We start from the raw sequence: 18,858 nt of genomic DNA, 5'->3' as shown, positions 1-18,858 counted from the left end.
AAAGACTTGAACATTTATCACAATTGTAGCACATGTCCTGCATAAATAAGTGTTTCTCAGCTTTAACAGAACCATCCCTGAGCTGAAGTGGGTTTGTCAGAGTAAATTAAGCTAAAACTAAAATGTGCAGGGTGTGGGTACTCCAGCATCAGGGTTGAGAACCACTGCAATGAGTAATGGTACCTTTGTGAGTTGTGACAAGGTACTAAGGCTGCTATTGAAATCCTGATACAGGTCCATCCAGGTGGGAGGTGCTCCTTTTCTCCTGGGAGCGTCTGGTTTAGGCGTGGAGAGGAACTGAGCAAGGCGAGATGCTGTCCATGAGGTGTTCTCCAGACGCAGGTTCACCACCACAGCCACCTCAGGCCGCCTCAGCAAATCCTGAGCACAGAGAACAAAAGCTTCTTTTCAGTCTAAACACATTGGATGCTGGTAGAGACTGTTCCATCACAGCGTTCTCTGTACAAGACTACAGTTTCACAGTTTGACAGTTTCTGCAAAAACCAAACAGGAAGATACTGATGACTAACCTTCAGTAGTTGGATCTCCAAGCTGCTCGTCATGAACCTCTTGATTCTGGGTCCTACCTCCTCCCATGCTCCATATACCTCCTCCAGAATGTCCAGTGTCTGGAATGTCCTGTTCACCTAATGAACATCTCAGCTTATTTTTTATTACTATTTCATGTTTAAAATGTTGGTCAATGTGGTTAAATGTTTGTCCTCAAATAAGTAATAAATGTCCTTCTGTTAATATTTAATAAAACAGAGAGGTCGACCTCAATTTTAAAATGGCAACAGCTCTGCAGAGATGAACATTTTTCCCCTTTTCTAACACTTAAACTCACAAAGGCCTTGTTAACGAGTTGATTAATGTCATTAGAAAAGTAATCCTGACATATAGACCCTGTTTACACCTGGTCACTTCATGCGCCTTGAGTATCAGAATTATATCTGGATAAGACACATAAAAATGCAAGTGTAAACACACCCAAGATACATTTAAACCAGATACAAATCCCATCACGCAAACCACTTCAGGAGGTGGCTTGAGCTGCATTTGAGTCACGTTATAGCAGAGTAAACATATCCGTCTCTCTGAGATGCATTCGACAACCAAAACCCCTCCCAGTACATCCAGTGATAACCCCAGTAATAATTGCAGCAAGTCTGCATATTTCATCCCACACATCAATATGAGATGCATTTGACTACAAAGTGTAAATGCATGTGGCTAAAATCTAATCAGGACACCAGGTTACCAGGTGGGAATGGGGTCACAGTACATGACAAACAAATGTGAATGACTTATCATTACTGTACTTCACAATAAAGAATAAAAGATTTATTAAAAAACAGAAGCTAAGAGCAAAAAAGCACCTCATTCATAATACGGCGTGTAGCAGGAGTGTCCGGTGTGTAGAGAATTTTTCCAATGAAAAGTGGCTTAATGCCTCTCCACACCATGCGAGAGACAGGATTTGATTCAAGGTTTTGAATCAAGCTTTTACAGAATGGACCTAAAAGATACCAAACAGATAAAAACACTCATGAAATATCATTTGAAAATGACACAAGACATTTATCTGATATCACTACAAAATACACGCAGCTCTTCTTTACATACACAGCATGGCCAAGTAAGCCAAGTTATGTGGACTCTCATTGGAAATCTTATTCCAAAACTCATCCTGCCTTTAACAGCCTAATGTCTTCTGGGAAGGCTTTTCACTAGACTTCTCCTCCATTCAGATATAAGAGCATTAGTGAGGTCAGGCAGTGTTGCTGGGCAATAAGGCTTGGCTTACAGTCATTGTTCCAATTCAGCTCTAGGGTGCTGGACGGGGTTGAGTTCAGAGCTCTCTGCGGGCCAATTTTTTCACTCCTGACTCCTCTTGTAGAATTTCTACTAGCCTTTAAGACTGCTATATTCAATATGAGTTTAAGCAATATGAGTAGGAATTTTCTACTTACTGGTAGTGTTGTTTTTTGAGTCTGTTTCCTCTGACTGGCTTCTGCCCAGGAAAGACTTGATATCTTGGTCTTCATACCAGTTAAAGGAGGGAATGCTCTCCCCATCTGCCTCTGGATGACCACACATAATCCTGGAGAAGGCTCGGAAGCTGTCCTGAGGCACTGCTGAGCCATTCACTTGAAGCAGTACACTGAGCTCTGTGTTCAACTCAGAGAAGCTGGACAGAGTGGATATCTGGAGAACAGAAAGCAGTGACACATTCAGAAGCATATTGCACTAAAGGTGTATGTTGGCTAGGACATACACAGATCAACCATAACATGAAAATATTAAAACCTACTATTGTGTATTGTGTACATTGTGCCACCAAAACTGAGGCATGGACTCCACCAGACCTCTGAAGACCTCTAAAGATGTTAGCAGCAGATACTTTAAGTCCTGTAAATTGTGAGGTGGGGCCTCCATAGATCACTTAGCAGATAATTGCCCTTGCCCATTTCTCTTCCATTAACTTCAAAAACTAACTGTTCACTTGCTATCTAATATATTCCACCCTTTGCAATGAGAAAATCAATGTTATCCACCTCCTCTTTAAATGGCTTTAATTTTTTGGCTGATCAGTTTATATGTAGTCTGTATTAAAAGTTTTAAGCATAACCAGCTTTAAGCATAAGCGTGTCAATATCTCAACATATTAAATTTTAAATAACATTAGATATTAATGCTCAGTGGCATTTACATTTGCTAAAAGCCTTAGCACCTTGCAATAAAAACATAATTAAGCCAATGTGTCCAAAAACATTTTACAGGCACAGCATGAGGAGTTTGACGCAACAGACTACTAACAACATTTAGTCCCATTTCAAACATGAATATCAAAACTGTACCATTCTATACTTTTGGTAACACAATGAATAGATGGAAGCAAACAAATAGCAAGAGCGAGAAACTAGGGGATTTATAGTGGTGCCTACATTGTCCATAATGGAGGCCAGTTCCTGAGCCACAGAGGCGGTAGTCTGGCTGAGCAGCCGCAGATCGGTAGCACTGGAAAGGAGACGCTCCCTCTGAGAGGAACATGGATGCAAATTAGTATGCAAAAGGGTGATTTATGGTAAAAAGGTCAGAAAGCTCACAAAATTAACATCAGTCTCCCAACCTTTGAATTCTTTTTGGTTTGGTTTGGGAAAATGTCAGACACATCTGATTGAGTAAGTACACAACCGCATAAACGTATGAAATTCCAAAGTCTGAAATCAATGTTTTAATGATCTAACAGTGGGGGTGTGATAATGAACAGAACCATGAATATTGCAATGCAATAACCCAGGACAAAAGTACTGGGAAACCTGCTTATTCATTGTTTAAATGAAGAGTTTCTCATGCTTTCTCATGCTCTCATGTAACTGTCTGTACTCTCCAGGGAAGATGTTGGATGACTTTAATCAAAACATAGTGTAGCTGATGCAAATAAATTATATATATGTATGTATATATATATATATATATATATATATATATATATATATATATATATATATGTGTGTGTGTATGTGTGTGTGTGTGTGAATATTTATGAATTTACTCCCAAAAATGTCTGACAAACAAAACAAAACAAAACATGAGCCAATAAATACTCAGCATATGTGGAACATTTAGGAACAACCAGTACACTGCCCACATACCCGCCAATTTCATGTCAATATCATAAATGTGTTGAGAATGGCCCACCACCCTATAGAGGTCCCAGTGTAATAGCTTTAATGAGTCTTTTGTTACTCTAAAAAGTGGAATAATGATAAAACTTTATAAGTATAACTATATAAAAAATTATAAGCAAGTGTGTTTCAAAAAGCTACATTTTTTGGTGGTGGTACTGGTACTGCATTACCTCATTGTGCTGATGACAGGAGGTTTTTTTTTCTTTCTTGTCACTACTGCACAAAACATCCAGAGAAGAAAAGCATGGCTATGACAGGATGAAAGCAGTCTAGGCTACTGACCGTAAAAATCTTGCTAAAGTCCATCTGTGAGAGGAAAATCTGTTCAGCTTGTTGCAGCAGATCTGAGGGAACAGCACATAGGTCTCTCTGCAGCTGGGTAAAGGAGGTGTTACTTTCCACCGTGAGGTAACGGCCAAGGACAGTGGCATTACAGACGATGTCAGACAGACGTAATCCGGAACCTGTCAAAGCAACCTGCAGAACAAGCAGAACATGAAGAAAAGAACTTGAACAGATCATTGTCCATAGAGGCTGTAGGAACACTACAGTATTAGTGCAAAGAAGTATAAACCCAGTATTCCCACCTGGAGATTGAGACGCGCCTTCATTAACTGATCCACAGACTTGGAGGGAACGCTGCAGTTGGTGCGCAAGAACGAAGAAAATGTCTCGTTGGCTCTGAGGTATTCTCCCACTGGGAAATCTTCAATATAAAATTTGAGAACATGTCAACACATTTTCCATGATATGCTAAAACATCTCCAGCAATTTATTACTATAAGTGAAGGCCACCTGTCAAGTTCTTTCAATGCCAGTGTCTCAACTATATATAGAACCCACAGAAAATCCCTCACTAAATCTCTAGAAAATGACCTAGCCATGCTCCATCCACATCTGTGTTCTATTGTAGCTATGGTTGTGGAGTTGGTCAAGCTTTACAGAATGTTGAAATATCCTTCAATTAACTTCAATTAAGACTGCTTTATTAACTTCTAATTACACTGATTTTGTCTGTATGTGAAAGACCATAGTTAGGTCAGAGCAAAGAACATTAACACATAAGCAAATTTTGTCATTATGGGGCCTCTTTCACCAATATCTTCCTAAAAATTCATGAGAAAAGTTCTCACAAAAGTCTATAACTATGCTATACTTATAATGATAGATCCCATTGTGCTAGGAAATTTAACAAATCCCACCCAAATAAGAAAACATTGGTTAATCTCAGAATCTTTGTAAGAACTGCTTAAGTGGGTTTTAAGAAGAATTTATTTTTAGGAATGGTTGATGAATAAGGTCCAGTGATTCGGACCTCCCTGGTTTCAATTAACTACAAAAGGACAGTTTTTCTAGAACTTGATCGTTTCTGCCAAGCTTGTCCAATTTAGCAACCTTATCCAAAAAAGAACACATTTCTGGGCTAAGCCTGAATAAGTCAATTACGCAACAATAAAAAAGGGGGGAAGAAAACATTTTGTTTTGGATATACACAATGAGTCAGTAACTGCTGCCATGCCCACTTAGTATCTGGTTGAACTACACTCAAGGGGATTACATGGACTCTCCCGTTCCACAGTAATGCTTCTGTGAAAGCATTATCCCTTTCATTCAATATGTATTGATTTATATGTGCCTCTCCAAGCCCATCAAAATCAGGTCTCACTTGGCCAAGCATCCTGTCTCACTGCCAGCCTCTGAACAGCAAGCGAGAGGTCATCTGAGAGGGCTGTCCAATCACTGGTGTTGGTAAGGATATTTCTAGCATCCACTAACAGTTGAGAGAGTCTATGAGAGATAAGAACCAATAATCACCTTCAATTGAAGACAGATTAACAATATATATTTAAGTTCATTCCAATCAATTCAACTTCCAGTAAATATTCTTATATATTTAAACACATACAAATACACACACACAGTCATATTAGAATATTATGACCTCCCCGGAGCACTTTTTAGTTCTTTTTTTAAGTACAGACTGTAGTCCATCGGTTTCTCTGCAAACCTTGTTAGCCTCCAGTCACCCTGTTCTTCAGTGGCTACAGGACCACCACAGAGCAGGTATTATTTGGGTGGTGGCTCATTCTCAGCACTGCAGTGACACTGCCATTGTGTTGGCATGTTAGTAGTGTGTGTCGCACAGGTACGAGTGGATAAGTATGCAGAGAAACAGATGGCCTATAGTCTGTAATTTTAGAAGTACAAAGTGCTCCTATATGGTGAATATAGCTTATAAAAAACAGGGGTGGTCATAAAATTATATATATAATGATTTTTTTGTCCACCCCTGGTTTGGTATATAAACACTGTATACTCACATAGAGTTATTAAAGTTGCCCAATTGTCCCGGTCTCTCTCCTGGAGTTTGGTAGTGGAAGCATGGGTTGTTGACATTGCAGATAATGCCCTGCACCCATGCTAAAGTGCCTGCAGATGGAAGTGCCTTGTTGGGGAAGTGGCCTGAAATAAACAGATATTTTTTTTCTTTATACACTATATGTCCAAATATTTGCAGTCACCCCTTCTAATCATAATATTCAACTATTTTAAGGTGCACCCATTGCTGACACAGGTCCTGTATAATCTCCACATAAAGGCAGGGCCAAAAGAACTGGATGTTCTGAAGCAACTGCACATAAACTTACAGTCTATGTGAACAATTTCTTTTGGGATGAGCTGGAACAAGCATCCGACATCAGTACCTGACCTCAATAATGCTCCTGTGGCTGAATGTAATCCTCACTGCAATGTTACAAACTCTCATGAAATACCTTCTTTAAGGAGTAGAGACATTTGCTGTAGGAGACTTTTGTCCATATAGTGATTTAGTCAGGATCAACACAGGTCTGTTTTTGCTGTTTTACAGGTTGCAGGTTCACTATATAGTGACGTTTCCGGATAAATTTAGCATTCAGTGTAATGACTTATTATTATTATTATTATTACCAAATTCAACATTCTAACGGTACCAACCAAAATACTATACCAAAATATATACAAAACCAAAGTACTATTTTGAGTATTGATGTATCATGTAATTTAATACTAATTTATTATACCAATGCAGTGCACCTTATCAGCATCTCTGAAACAATACGCTTGTTTATTCCTAAGTCCAGACTGCTAATAGACTGTCTAAATTACATTCCACATGGATGTTATTACCATAAGCACTTCTTATTCGCTCTCCAATAATTGCTGCCAGTACATTTTGGTTTAGAAGTCAAGGTATTGGGTCAGTGTCAAGCAATTCTGAGCAAAACCCAGCTCCATGAATGACAACATGAGGCCTAGAACTGCAGACAACTGACAAATGGATTGGCAAAAACAATGGTTCTTTTGGTCTGGCCATTAATAGGAGAGCTGTCATATGTTTATTATGTGCTAAATCTTGATTTTATACTTCACCTCTTGTGACTGAACTCATTTTAAGGATTTTGAGACTTAAAATATTTTTAGACTTTTCACCTTGGCGGTGTACTGAAGAACGTACCAGGAACCAGTATGAAGTTAAAACAAACAAACAAACAAAAAAACAACAATGTAAAAACCCAGGCATGGCACCCTAAAGTACTGTTGTTGCAGCTAATCAGATTAGTTGATTTGGCTGCTATATCGGTGGGGGAGGAACGGTTAACAGTAAGCCGAGCGCATAGCGTGAGAAGAGTGGGGGTCACACGCAGGGTCACTTACACTGGCTCTGTTTGTAAGGTGGGTGAGAGTTGCGTACGGAGATGAGAATGAGGAAAAGGAAGAGTGGCCAGAGCAGCTCAGTGATCAGCTGGACCTGTAGAGTGAAAGATAGTTTACTGTACTGCTCTGGTTCACACTTGAAAATCATAACTTGAAGATCAAGGATGATTCAGTGGGGCAAATAGACCTACCTTATTCCTCCTGCGGTAGGTGAAGTTCTTCCACAGCAGGAGGTACAGCTGGGTTCCTATGGCCATTGTTGAATGCACAGATCTAAACGGCCATGACTGTTACAAGTGAGGAGATGATGGTGCTGGTCCTTCAGGCCAAGATGAAAGAAATGATGAAAGAAAAATCAAACACATTAAACTCTATGTCTCCGTCGACCACATGTAAGCAGACAGGCGCAGTCAATGGAAAAGTTGTAAAAGGTTGAAGGACTTGATCTGCTCAGGTCTACCTGTGACTGGCTGATCTTGAAATCCTTATTATGATAATTGGCTTACAGAACTAAAGCAAATAAATCTGCTCTCATCAGGGCATGAAAACAAATATGTATATTTAGTATACAGGATTCCCCTCTGGAAACTTTGTAAGTAGGTTAGGGATTATAAACCATTACATTAACATAAAATATTATAAACTACAATGCAATTAAAATGGCAATAAACACAATGCCCTCCACCTGTTACGTGAGACGGTAGGAGTAGAGGACAGCTAAACAGCATGTACACATAAAACATAATAACTAAACATTACCAATCGCAGAACTACTGAACTAAAGAAAGGTTCTGGATCTATGGAACTTCTATATTCCTTATAGAAATCAAAAATGGTTGGTTGATGTTTTTCGTGACTTGCAAAATGTGCTGAATCTATAAGCCGCCCTGCACTTACACAGAAGAACAGGCTAAACCTGTTAGCATATGATGCTTCCGGTAAAGAAACAAATCTATTACACGTTTAATGCTATTTTTTAGTCATCTACAGAGACTACAGACATGTCTCTACCTACGTTTACGAGGAAAACGAGCGCTTGCTTACCTTTCGTGTGCAGCTAGATTATACTGGATCTACGCGGACAAGCTGTTGAAGCTATCCGCACCGAAACCACACATGCGCGTATATCAGGAGAATTACGGTAACGCACTGCTAACGCGTTGTGCTCTCGTCTCCTCCTCAAAACACTTAGCTGATACTTAATCTCCTATTCTGACATTATTTTAGTATCCCGCAAGTGATCCTACCTGTTTTGAAATAGATCTATAGTGAAAATACTGGGTTTTGGCTACTCAGTGCTCCGCAGTGTATACTGTAATAGGCCCAATGTCTCCCATTCTGACTTGATTCCATGTGATATTCCCACACAGTGCTAAACAGATCTATGGAGGAAATATTTTTTGGGTATTTAATATTATGACTCTGTAACCTGAAGGGATGATTACTTTACAATAAACCATGAAAATAAACATAAAATCAGTGAGGTTTGAGGGGTATCTAGCATGAACTGCCCACTTCAGGTCCTGCCACAGCATCTTGACTGGATTCAGGTCAAGACTTTAACTTTATCTAAAACACAGGTCTTATTTCTTTTGAGCTATTCTTTAGAGTTGTTTAAATACTTTAGGAAATTGTTGTTGTTCATGTTGGAAGACCTACTTTCTCCAGGTTTTTGCATTTTAACAGGATTCTGATCTTGTATATCTTGGTAAACAACAGAATTGATGGTTAGTGATGTAGAGTTGTATTGGTCCAAAGAAGAAAGAAAAGCATCCCAGGATCTTAACAGTCCCACAGGCACACTTTATTGTTGGGACAAAGTTGGAACTTGGTGGTAAGCATGGATGGGTTTTCTCCAAACATACTGACTTTCAGTTTATAATTAAAAAGGTTAGTTCTGAATCCACTGGTCCAGAGAACAGACGTCCATACAGTCTGGAACAGAGGCGTCTTCCTGCCAAACTTCCCATACATACCACTTAAACCAGTGTTTCTCTTATCACTGAAACATGTGTAGTTGCCAAAGATCTAGCAATAGGTGGTTTGGGTATGTTTGGGTTGGCTTTTACCTAATTTTATTTTTTTCTTATAGCTCTTGGGGATTTTGAGGGGATCAAGTTGCTTTCCTGTTAAAAGCTCTGATAATTAGATGGTTTTTAGTCTTCCCCAGACTGATGTGCTTTCAGGTCTACTTTAATTTGGCATGGTGTGTTTTGTAAGAGCATCATTAGCTCTATCTGAGTCCTGCCCAAATTATTTTGTCATATCTCATGTTTGATTGGTCAATTAGTTTACCATATCATATAATTTCATATCATATATTATAGATTGCATTTAATAAATATATAAGCCTTTAATAATTACTGCATACTGTAAAGTGAAATTATTTCGACGTATTTCTATAGATAACATATTATAACGTTTGCTGAAAAGTCTTTGCAGGGAGAGCAGCAGGCGGGCCTACAGCACGTCCGCCGTGCACTACCGTACTTCTTCTGATATTTGCCCACTGTAGTGTTACGTACGTTGAGCGTTTTTTTTACCCAATATACAAACTACATGCACGTCGCTAGCAAGGTTTAAGAGGAAGATAAACTTGTTTTACCCTTCTTGTTTGTCAGAACCGCAGTGTTTTGCTGTAATCCTGTACTGGGGTTTGTTGCCGGTGCCGCTCAGCAGTGCTGCTGCTAGTACAGACCCTCTCAAAGTGGGCGGAGCTGACACTGAAAACAAGGCCGCCGCGTTCATTAGTCAGCCAATCACAGTGACAGATGTCATGTAGCACCGCCCAATGTAGTTGATCTTCAAAACAGTGTTGTGACGAATTCCGACTCCTTTTGGCGTGCACGCGCGTCACGCTGCAGTACGGGCCCAACAAATTACGCTCGCGAGTCCTGTAGTTTCTGTTAATAAATAACCATTAATCCAAGGTCTTATTCGTTTAAAAACTGAAGACCATTATTAGAGCTTTTTTTTTTTTTTTACAAACAGCGCACACTTCTCAACTTTAATTCTCAGATCTGGCACAAACACAGATACCCCCCCCCCCCATGCTACCATGCGAAGTAGTTAAGGGCATGTTAAACCAGCATTAACGTATGGTGGCTCTGCAGCCATGGACTTTAATCATGCATTTCTAAATAGATCTGAGTCTACGGTGGTATAGCACAGGTGCATAGAGAGATTATGTCTACATCTGCAAAAGAAAGTACTGGTATGATGAGCAATTTGAATGAATAAACCCAGCTAGTGATGTATATACCATCAGCCATGATTGATCCTGCTCCTGCTGTCTGCAGATTCAGTGAAGCCAGAGGAGGCAGTTTCGTTTCCAGTCAAACACGCTATTGCAGAGTTCCTGTTTCTCACCCCACTTTCCTCTTTCCATCTCTTTGATGCTGGCAGACTTCATCTGTTTACATACACAGTGTCTGGTTAATGTAATAGCATTTTTCAGCATCATGGTGGCCCATTACCTCCATTACCTTTGGTTAATGTCTGGTTAATGTAATAGCATTCTTCAGCATCATGGTGGCCCATTACCTCCTTTTTTTGATCTTACCTAATGCAATGACGTACAGGGTGCTACAAAGCACCTGTGCAGAGAGCTTTGTCTAATAAAAAGTACATCAATTCCCAGAGGGGCAACTGAACCCAGTTTTGAGGGAATCAAAGGTTACACCTTAAAAACTCATTACACTGATTAAAACATGTCAAGAAACAGTGTTCAGAATATATCTTTTTAATAAAACATCCAATACAGCAGCTGTTAAAATAGTCCTATGGCTAAAATCAGATACCTTGAAACAACCAAAGTTACTGATTCTTTTTTTTTTGAGGCACTGAGGCTCCATTACTAAACACAGCATGCAAGGCCTCACCCCAATGATCAGGCCACTGAGCTGCATTACTCCAATATGTGAATAGTTTTGGTAGACGTTTGCGCTGTTTACAGTAGCTCTGTGCCACAAGAAACATACACATTAAAATATTTCCACACTTAAGGGTCTCCAAAGGCATAGTGGGAAAACAAATGTGCATGCTGTGTGAAATGTACCACAGCTTCTCCTAGTGCATTACTTAGCGGAAATTCTTGCTGTTCAACTTGACTCCTGCAATAAGCCTAGCTCCAGGGTTTCAGCGCTGACTTGCATACAGATCGGAAAGAAGTGTAGAGTGACAGGTAATACTCAATACTCTTTGCATTGGTGTGTCGGAGTGGTTTTGAAATGAAGAGCTACATCCAATGGCAAAGTCTTCTGCAAGTCAACTCCTTTAGAGAAACACAGGCTGCTCTTGTCCGGTTAAAAGACGATATGTAGATGTTGGCATGGTCTTCAAATGAATCTGTATTCAAAGTAAAATAAACATTTTATTATTTATTTTATATATTTTTTTAAACTGTCAAAATACCAATTTGGGAGGCTCATGTATACACTGTACTTGAATTTCCTACTATATTTGTTCTTAAGAAATTAGCATTGAAATAAATTAATTAAATAATAAGATCAAATCATTTGTACTCTTACCTCTCCCACTGCGTTACTGAGGATCTGGATGATTTTTTCATGAGGTGTGGCTACTACACTTTGTCCATTTATTTCAATAATGCGATGGCCAACCCGAATACCACCCCTCTCGGCAATGCCTCCACGCATTAAACTGCAAATCTAATGAGAAGTAAAAACTCTGATGTTAAAATGAATCAGACATATAGTATATTGTATTGCACTGGTGTTTATAATAAGGCTTGTCAACAGTGTAACATACAATGCCATCCTCCACGCTGAAGCCCAGTTGGTATTTAGGGTCTGGTCGCTTAATGATGGCCATGGTTACAGGGGGGCAGTGGACTATGCTGATCTTCACCTGGGCTTGATTTTTCAAGTCCTGTTTAAATAAAGGAGACTTTATACTTAATATGAATTCATCTCAAGATGTCTGGTAACTAATGGCATTCTAATATGCAGGTTAGGGAATTTAAATGTAGATCCATATAAAACCACATGAAAGGTTTACTAGCCAACTACCCTATCTTAATAAATAATAAATACATTTATTTCATAAATAACTTGATATAATTTGAATTTGAACACATTCATAGTTACCGTGTGATTCCAAAACAATGGGATTTAAAGAAGAAGATTTCAGAATCATCTTACCCGGATAATGTTGTGGCAGGTGGTGATGGGCAGGCCCACCAGGCTGGTGCCATTCACAGACATGATGCGGTCTCCGATGCTTAGCTCTCCTGAGCGTTCGGCGGGGCCTCCATGCAGCAGGTTGGCCACCACAACTGTGGGCAAGATGGAGCCCCACCCAGATTCTACCACTGCCACACCCAAGATCTCTCCGATCTGCTTCTTTATACAAACCTTACCAGCAAAGCATGTGAAAAGAAAAAAGAAAAAAGAAGGAAAAAATATTAAAAGGCTTCATAAGTGAGCTAATCTTGTACATTATGCTGCTGTGAATTGAACAGAAGGCCTCTCAACTGACAACTCTCAGATTTACTAAACACTTTCAGGGAATGATGACACTGTGCTCAAAAGGTTTAACCCTGATCTTCTTTAGGTGGAATACAAAGGCTTTAGAACTACTAGTTGGTGTATAGAAACTTTGGGAACACTCATTATGGGGCACGGTGATATTTCTTTCAAAAGTTTAGATGGCCAGTACACTAAATTAATGTAAAGATGTCACGCCTTACCTCCCTGATGTTTTCAGACCGGGAGAAGTGGACCAGGTCTCCATTATACTGTTCTTGTGTGCCAAGATAGTCGCTGTACTCCCCTGGTCGTAGCTCACCTGCTTTAAGTCCATTTTCTTGTAAAAACTGCTGATATGCGACTCCAAAAGCCTGACCAATTGCTTGAGCTATAACATTTGCCTGCAGCGGAAAAGAGCACTGGTATGTATCAGTACTATTTAAAATGTAAATGTTATAAACAGTACAAAGTCAGATCATGGAGTTATAAGGTATATTACAAGGTAAATCTAGACACAGTCATCCCAGGTGCACAGGGGTTTTAAAACTCACATCCTCAGAGGAAAACACATGGCAGATCATCCAGCATTTTTTGGGTGGTGATGAAGAACTGGCTTCTGCATCTGTAGGTTTGCGAGGTGCTGGCTTCCTGCGTGCCATCAAGACCACAATGTTTCCAATGTCAGCTATGTAGGAGATCATCTGCAGTGGATGGTCCATCATGGCCTCCTAAAGAAAGAAAAAAAAGAGAAAAACACAAAACAAAAAGAAGACCCTTGAAAACTCACAGACTAAACAAATGAATGCAGATCACGGGGTGTAGAAATGCAGCAATGCAGGTTGAAGCACTGATTGTGAAATATTACAAAAGTAATAAGAAGAAAAAGCTAACAACTGTAACAAACCTGTGAGTCTGCACTCAACACCTTAATTCTCTGGGTAGAAATGAAGAGGTCCACCTCAGTCATCGGCTGAGACTCTCCTTCAGGTGCCTGGTTTTGGAAACAGAGACAATTTTGTTAAAAGTACTTATAAATGCAGAAAACTGAACCAAAAATAAACTACACTTTCATTTGCAGTGGGGAAAAACCACTGTCCAGGAGAACCCTTCAGATAGAAGTTTCAAGGAGAAGATAGCAGGGTTCATATAAAGTATTTCAGGCATAATTATTGACACAATAATGCCTTGCTGTATTAGGCAAAGAAAATGCTACAGAGCTGGGAAATGTAAGGGTGTTCTGAATACCAGACTACATATTCTACCTTAATGCGGTCAACAGCTTCTTGTGCCTGAGCCATGCGAGCATTGGTGGAGGGATTCCTGTCTGATTGTAGCTGCGTGGAACCCAGATATTTAGCTCCAAATATAACTCCATCCAGAAGGTCCTCAGGATCACAAGGACCGGGCACTATCCCAAACAAAAAGAGAGCTTATTATTCACCAATCAGCCATAACATTAGTACAATGTGCAGACAATTCCCTTCCCAAAAAAAATATATGACAAATTTGAATGGACTGGAATGGACTCTACAGGACTTCTGAAGTCTGTGGTATGTGGCACCAAGATGTTAGCTGCAGATCTTTTAAGTCCTTTTGCCGGTTCACTGGATGTCCTTTGTTGGACCACGTTTGATAGGTACTGACCACTGCATACCAGAAAGCCCCACAAGACCTGCCTAATGTTTTGGAGATGCTCAGATCCAGTTGTTTAGCCATCACAGTTTTGGTTCTTATGCTTCTCCATTTTTCCTTCCTTTAACACAACACCTTCAAAAACTGTTCACTTGCTGCCTGATGTATCTATCCTTTGACAGATGCTACTGCAGATAAAATAATCAATGTTTTTCACTTCACTTTTCAAAGAAGTCCAGAATTTCCATCCAATATCTAGTTTATCTAAGAAATCATTAAAGTAAGTCAGGTGTGCTGCTGGTGAAACTAAACAAATTCATACTGTGGCTGAGAACTGTCAACTAACAAAATGAACAACATGAATAACAGCAGTAGTCAGTTTGTCAGCAACAACAGGATCTATTTTATATACATAATTTATTATAAATTCTCTGCTGATAGACGTTTACACATCAGTGCTTCATGATAGGTGGACCACACAATGATAATATGCTCTGACAATACATGCACAGTTTATTACATTACGGTGAGGTCAATTTGAGGACTAATTGTTGTATTATTTTACAATTGTTATTACAATTGTTGACTAATTGTTGTATTACTTTATTACCTGACAGGCCTCATTCATCATTAATTTATACTGAAACAAATAACAAATCTTGTTAAGAATCACTTAAATTATGTACCTATGTAGAACTTTATCTTGCTTGATTACTTTTATATTTTTGGCAAACACTAGCAACGTACAATTTTCAGTCATTAATTGTATTATAGGGGGAAACTAACCACAGGTCTTAAACATAGGTCATAAACATAGTCTTTCTCTATAACTCTTATTGGTATAGCATGGAGTGCTTGCCCAGGCCAGGTATTGAACCCTAGCCATATTAGAGGCGTCAATGTTATGCACAACGCTATACCAACTAACATAGGGTTTCTATTACCATCTGTAATGGACAATAATGTGAAAATATTTTTTACCATCTTTATAAGAAGGCTGGGTTTCAGCTTCAGCATTCTGTTAAATGAAAAAAAAAACAAATAAAACAATGTTCACAGAATTTCCTGTATTACAGTGTTCTTTTACTACCTGTGTGAAATCAGAATGAACATTCACCTACCACATCACCACTGTCGGAAGACACCTTGTCTGAGGACAGACCTTTGGACTGCTGCCACTGTTCCAAAACCTCGTCCTTGGAGTAGCCAGAGACCATAAACTCATCCTCAAAGGGGCTGTGCCACATATCTTGGCCGTACGAAACAGAGACCATTTCATCAGCCTCACCACTCTGTGATATGTACCTTGTCTGGTGGTCATTTAATTGTGACATGTGCCCAATATGACTGTCAACAGAATGGGCTGTGTAAATCACCTGAGGTTCCTTAGACTCTGGCTCCTCCAGGATCTCTAAAAGATCTCGCTGGTGACTCTCTGTGAAAAGAAGACCAGAGGCTATGTTCCCCTCAGGGCAAGTCGGTAACGCACTAATCTCTGGCAGCAAACACGGGGAGAAGTGTCTGTCAGTTAAAGTGTCAGGGCTGGAAGCTGGCCTCTCTTGTTCTGGTTCTTGAGTAATGTCATTAGGAGAAGGTGTCGGGTGAAACAACTGAAGCTGAGTAAGCAACGTTTGAATATGGGAGTGGTCCAGGTCCTGTCGCCCGACCTGCTCTTTTGGGCTCTCCTCCTCCTCCTTCTCCTCCTCCACTAGATTTGTCTGAAGTGTATTACCATTTGAATCATCAATTCCCATCTCTTGACTTGTAAGATCTTCTGAGGGTGTTTCTGTTGGAGTACAGCTCATGTTCGGTGCTCCATAGTCACTCAGTTCCTCTAATGGTGCATCCATGGAGTCAGTATTGAAAGATCCTGGATCGTCAATATCCCGAAGTGAACATTCACTGGAAGAATCAGACCTCCAGTCCAGTGGAGGGGGCTCTATTAGGTTAAAGGAATCCAGATCCTCTAACTGAGGACTTTTAAGACTGTTCCCAGCTTCTGGGGATTTGTGATGGTTATTTTCATCCGCAGTGACACTTCCGGCCTTCTCCATCACCACGGTCAAGGTACTGGTTCCTGCAGTTACTGCTGCAGAGGCTATTTTGTGAGAGACACATTCTGATCTCTCCATGACCTCATCTTCAGAGTCTTCCAATGATGTGACATAATCACTATGAACAATGTCTGCCAGCTTCTCCATGCCAGGCTGATAAGGTGTGATGAGGTGAGAAGTAAGCCAAAGCCTAAAGTCCTGCTTGTCACAGTTGAGCTTGTAAGTCTCTCATTTCCTACAGAAATTCCTTAGACCTGTGACAAAGAAAAAAATGTGAGGACAAACTGAAAATTAATAAATTATCTATCAGTTTTTAAAGAAACAATTTAAGGACTAGTAATGATTAGGCAACGAGGAAATTCACCTTCTGATGACATTTTTTGAAGGTTTGGGGTATCTGCTCTGTGGTAGTTTTATTTTAGCGTCCTTGCTTTAGGCTTCGTACCTCTCAGTTTGGGTTAAAAGTAGAGCTGGGCAATTTGACAATATTTTATTTTATCGTGATATATGTTGTTATTGTTGTACACAATATGCTTTTATTATTGTAACATGGATATTGTCAGTCCTTAAAAAGCACTGATTAACTGCACATTTCCTTACAAAGAATGCAATCAGTCTTATTTAATTCAATAGAATGAAGCATCTTTTGAGTAAAAATCACACAAAAATGGTAGAGTATTTGGAAGGCAGTTTTGAAAAATGTACACTGTTAGTGCATTTTGTCTACATGACAAAATATTGAGTTAATATCGTAAAAACAAAATGTCTTTAAATATTGTGATGTAGCTTTTTCCCCCCTTATCGCCCAGCTCTAGCTAAAAGCCTTCAGGCCATGGTTATATCTGCAGCGTAACAAATGCTGCCTACTCAGACAGCAAAGACAGAGTCCTAATAAAGAACCTAGTTAAGTCACAATCAAGTATCTGTATTAAATATTGCATGAAGTACCTCGGTTTGATTTTTGAGGCCATTAAATGGTCAGACATAACCTTTTAGTATTTCCCCAAAGTCCTTATACCTTATTAATGTGTTCCAAACACAATATGGTTGCAGGTACCTTCACTGCAACACTGCCTTCTACAACACTGACTTATGAGACAGCATGGGCAGAAAAGCACTGGAGCAGCTATGATCACTTTCAGACAGCCACTTTACATGTATTCAGAACCACTTTATGTAATAACCATATGAGGTGAAATTTAGAGGCATTATCTCTGCAGAAGTCTGGTTCGTTTCACCAGTATCCGTTCTGAAGTTTGACAGCTGAGGTTCTCCAAAACGTCATCAAGTTTTCTGTGGCTTAGACTTTGTTTAAATCTTTGCTTGTATTTTTTGCCATCTTTGCTAGAAATGTTGAAAATCAGGGGAATCTGTCTTTAAAGGTGCCACACTGGATCATTATTGGATCACTAGATTCACTCTTAAAATGATGGTTCAGAATCAAACTCATTCCACCTTGAGAGGATGAGGCTGGGTCTTTGGAGTCTGAGCATTAAAAATATTATAATAAATAATACATAAATATTTCCATGAATAAATGCACACACTTTATGGAAATAAAAGAAGTAGACATTATTTAATGTAGTCTGAAACATCCCATACAGAACCAAGTGAGAACCTCACCCACTCATTTTACAGTAACTCTCCTATGTAATGAACATTATCAGCCAAAAAGCACTGCAGTATCTTCTTCCCTAGTCCAGTAACTATTAATAATTAGAGTAAATATTTCTCTCTGTACAAATAACACCCACAACTGACCTAAAAGCAGGCTGTGAATAATGTGATACGTAAGGAAGGCATTCCTTCCAGACTGCAGTCAAGCTTAGTTATAGGTCGAAGTTGCTGTCAGATGAACAGCACTGAAGGTAAAACAGCAAAAAGAGCTTTTACTGAGGTCTGATTCCTCAATCAGGCTGAAGTGAAGATGAACGAAATCAGAGGAAACCCTTCACCTTTCCCAACGAGCTGGAAGTTTCAACCGGTCAAAGAAAGTTGAAGCGGTTCGTCTCAAGGTTGCCTTTCCAGCTGCTTGCATATGTTTGGTTTCCTATAAAAACGAATGGCATCCGTCAGCTTAACAGCGAAGCTCTGATATTCGGCATTTATCTAAATACTGAAGTCAACACTCTTAGCATAGTTCAGCTCCATTTCTATACAGCAGACGCTGCTATGAGCCCTCAACGCGCATGCGCGCAGAGCAAAGCCCTGACTAATCGATTGCCTGATAAACCTCATCTTGAGTTCCGATCGTTCTTTCTCTGTGCTCTTCTGGATGTGGTGAAGTAAACA

At 39.6% G+C, this 18,858-nt stretch overlaps 2 protein-coding genes across 4 annotated transcripts in view; both read right to left on the bottom strand.

Annotated features, from left to right (window-relative positions):
- The window catches only part of abca7 (ATP-binding cassette, sub-family A (ABC1), member 7), a 30,593-nt gene extending 20,509 nt beyond the window's left edge, over positions 1 to 10,084 (bottom strand). For 2 of the 3 annotated variants that reach the window (XM_072660954.1, XM_072660956.1), the window contains exons 1-12: positions 9,997 to 10,084; positions 7,583 to 7,710; positions 7,392 to 7,485; positions 6,017 to 6,158; positions 5,362 to 5,483; positions 4,283 to 4,401; positions 3,978 to 4,172; positions 2,949 to 3,041; positions 1,974 to 2,208; positions 1,380 to 1,519; positions 531 to 647; positions 184 to 381 (exon numbers count right to left, since the gene is read on the bottom strand). In XM_072660954.1, the coding sequence (XP_072517055.1) occupies positions 184 to 381; positions 531 to 647; positions 1,380 to 1,519; positions 1,974 to 2,208; positions 2,949 to 3,041; positions 3,978 to 4,172; positions 4,283 to 4,401; positions 5,362 to 5,483; positions 6,017 to 6,158; positions 7,392 to 7,485; positions 7,583 to 7,648 (1,521 nt within the window). In that variant the 5' untranslated portion in view covers positions 7,649 to 7,710; positions 9,997 to 10,084. Of the gene's footprint in view, positions 1 to 183; positions 382 to 530; positions 648 to 1,379; positions 1,520 to 1,973; positions 2,209 to 2,948; positions 3,042 to 3,977; positions 4,173 to 4,282; positions 4,402 to 5,361; positions 5,484 to 6,016; positions 6,159 to 7,391; positions 7,486 to 7,582; positions 7,711 to 8,435; positions 8,507 to 9,996 lie in introns of those variants that run through there. The other variant, XM_072660955.1, reaches the window with a different exon arrangement.
- A 1,033-nt stretch (positions 10,085 to 11,117) lies between these two features.
- LOC140537820 (amyloid-beta A4 precursor protein-binding family A member 1) lies at positions 11,118 to 18,803 on the bottom strand. Its single transcript, XM_072660079.1, has 11 exons — positions 18,522 to 18,803; positions 15,634 to 16,820; positions 15,494 to 15,530; positions 14,143 to 14,288; positions 13,785 to 13,871; positions 13,432 to 13,608; positions 13,102 to 13,281; positions 12,554 to 12,766; positions 12,162 to 12,281; positions 11,921 to 12,061; positions 11,118 to 11,738 (listed from the first exon to the last, which is right to left on the bottom strand). The coding sequence occupies exons 2-11, from the start codon at positions 16,711 to 16,713 to the stop codon at positions 11,667 to 11,669; spliced, it is 2,253 nt and encodes a 750-aa protein (XP_072516180.1). The 5' UTR covers positions 16,714 to 16,820; positions 18,522 to 18,803; the 3' UTR covers positions 11,118 to 11,666.
- Between the last annotated feature and the right edge of the window lie 55 nt (positions 18,804 to 18,858).

This window comes from Salminus brasiliensis, chromosome 17 (genome assembly GCF_030463535.1).
Source record: "Salminus brasiliensis chromosome 17, fSalBra1.hap2, whole genome shotgun sequence".
Lineage (NCBI taxonomy): Eukaryota > Metazoa > Chordata > Actinopteri > Characiformes > Bryconidae > Salminus > Salminus brasiliensis.
The sequence above is the reverse complement of the archived record's forward strand: the minus strand, read 5'-3'. Positions and strand labels throughout refer to the sequence as shown.

What these genes read in the sequence shown, in the direction of transcription:
- LOC140537820 (XM_072660079.1), bottom strand. Translation starts at nt 16,713, where the DNA reads ATGGAGAAGCTGGCAGACATTGTTCATAGTGATTATGTCACATCATTG. An exon ending in GGTCTGAAAACATCAGGGAG is followed by an intron (nt 12,767 to 13,101) that starts GTAAGGCGTGAC and finishes TTTGCTGGTAAG; the next exon opens with GTTTGTATAAAGAAGCAGAT. An exon ending in CCTGCCACAACATTATCCGG is followed by an intron (nt 12,282 to 12,553) that starts GTAAGATGATTC and finishes TTATTTAAACAG; the next exon opens with GACTTGAAAAATCAAGCCCA.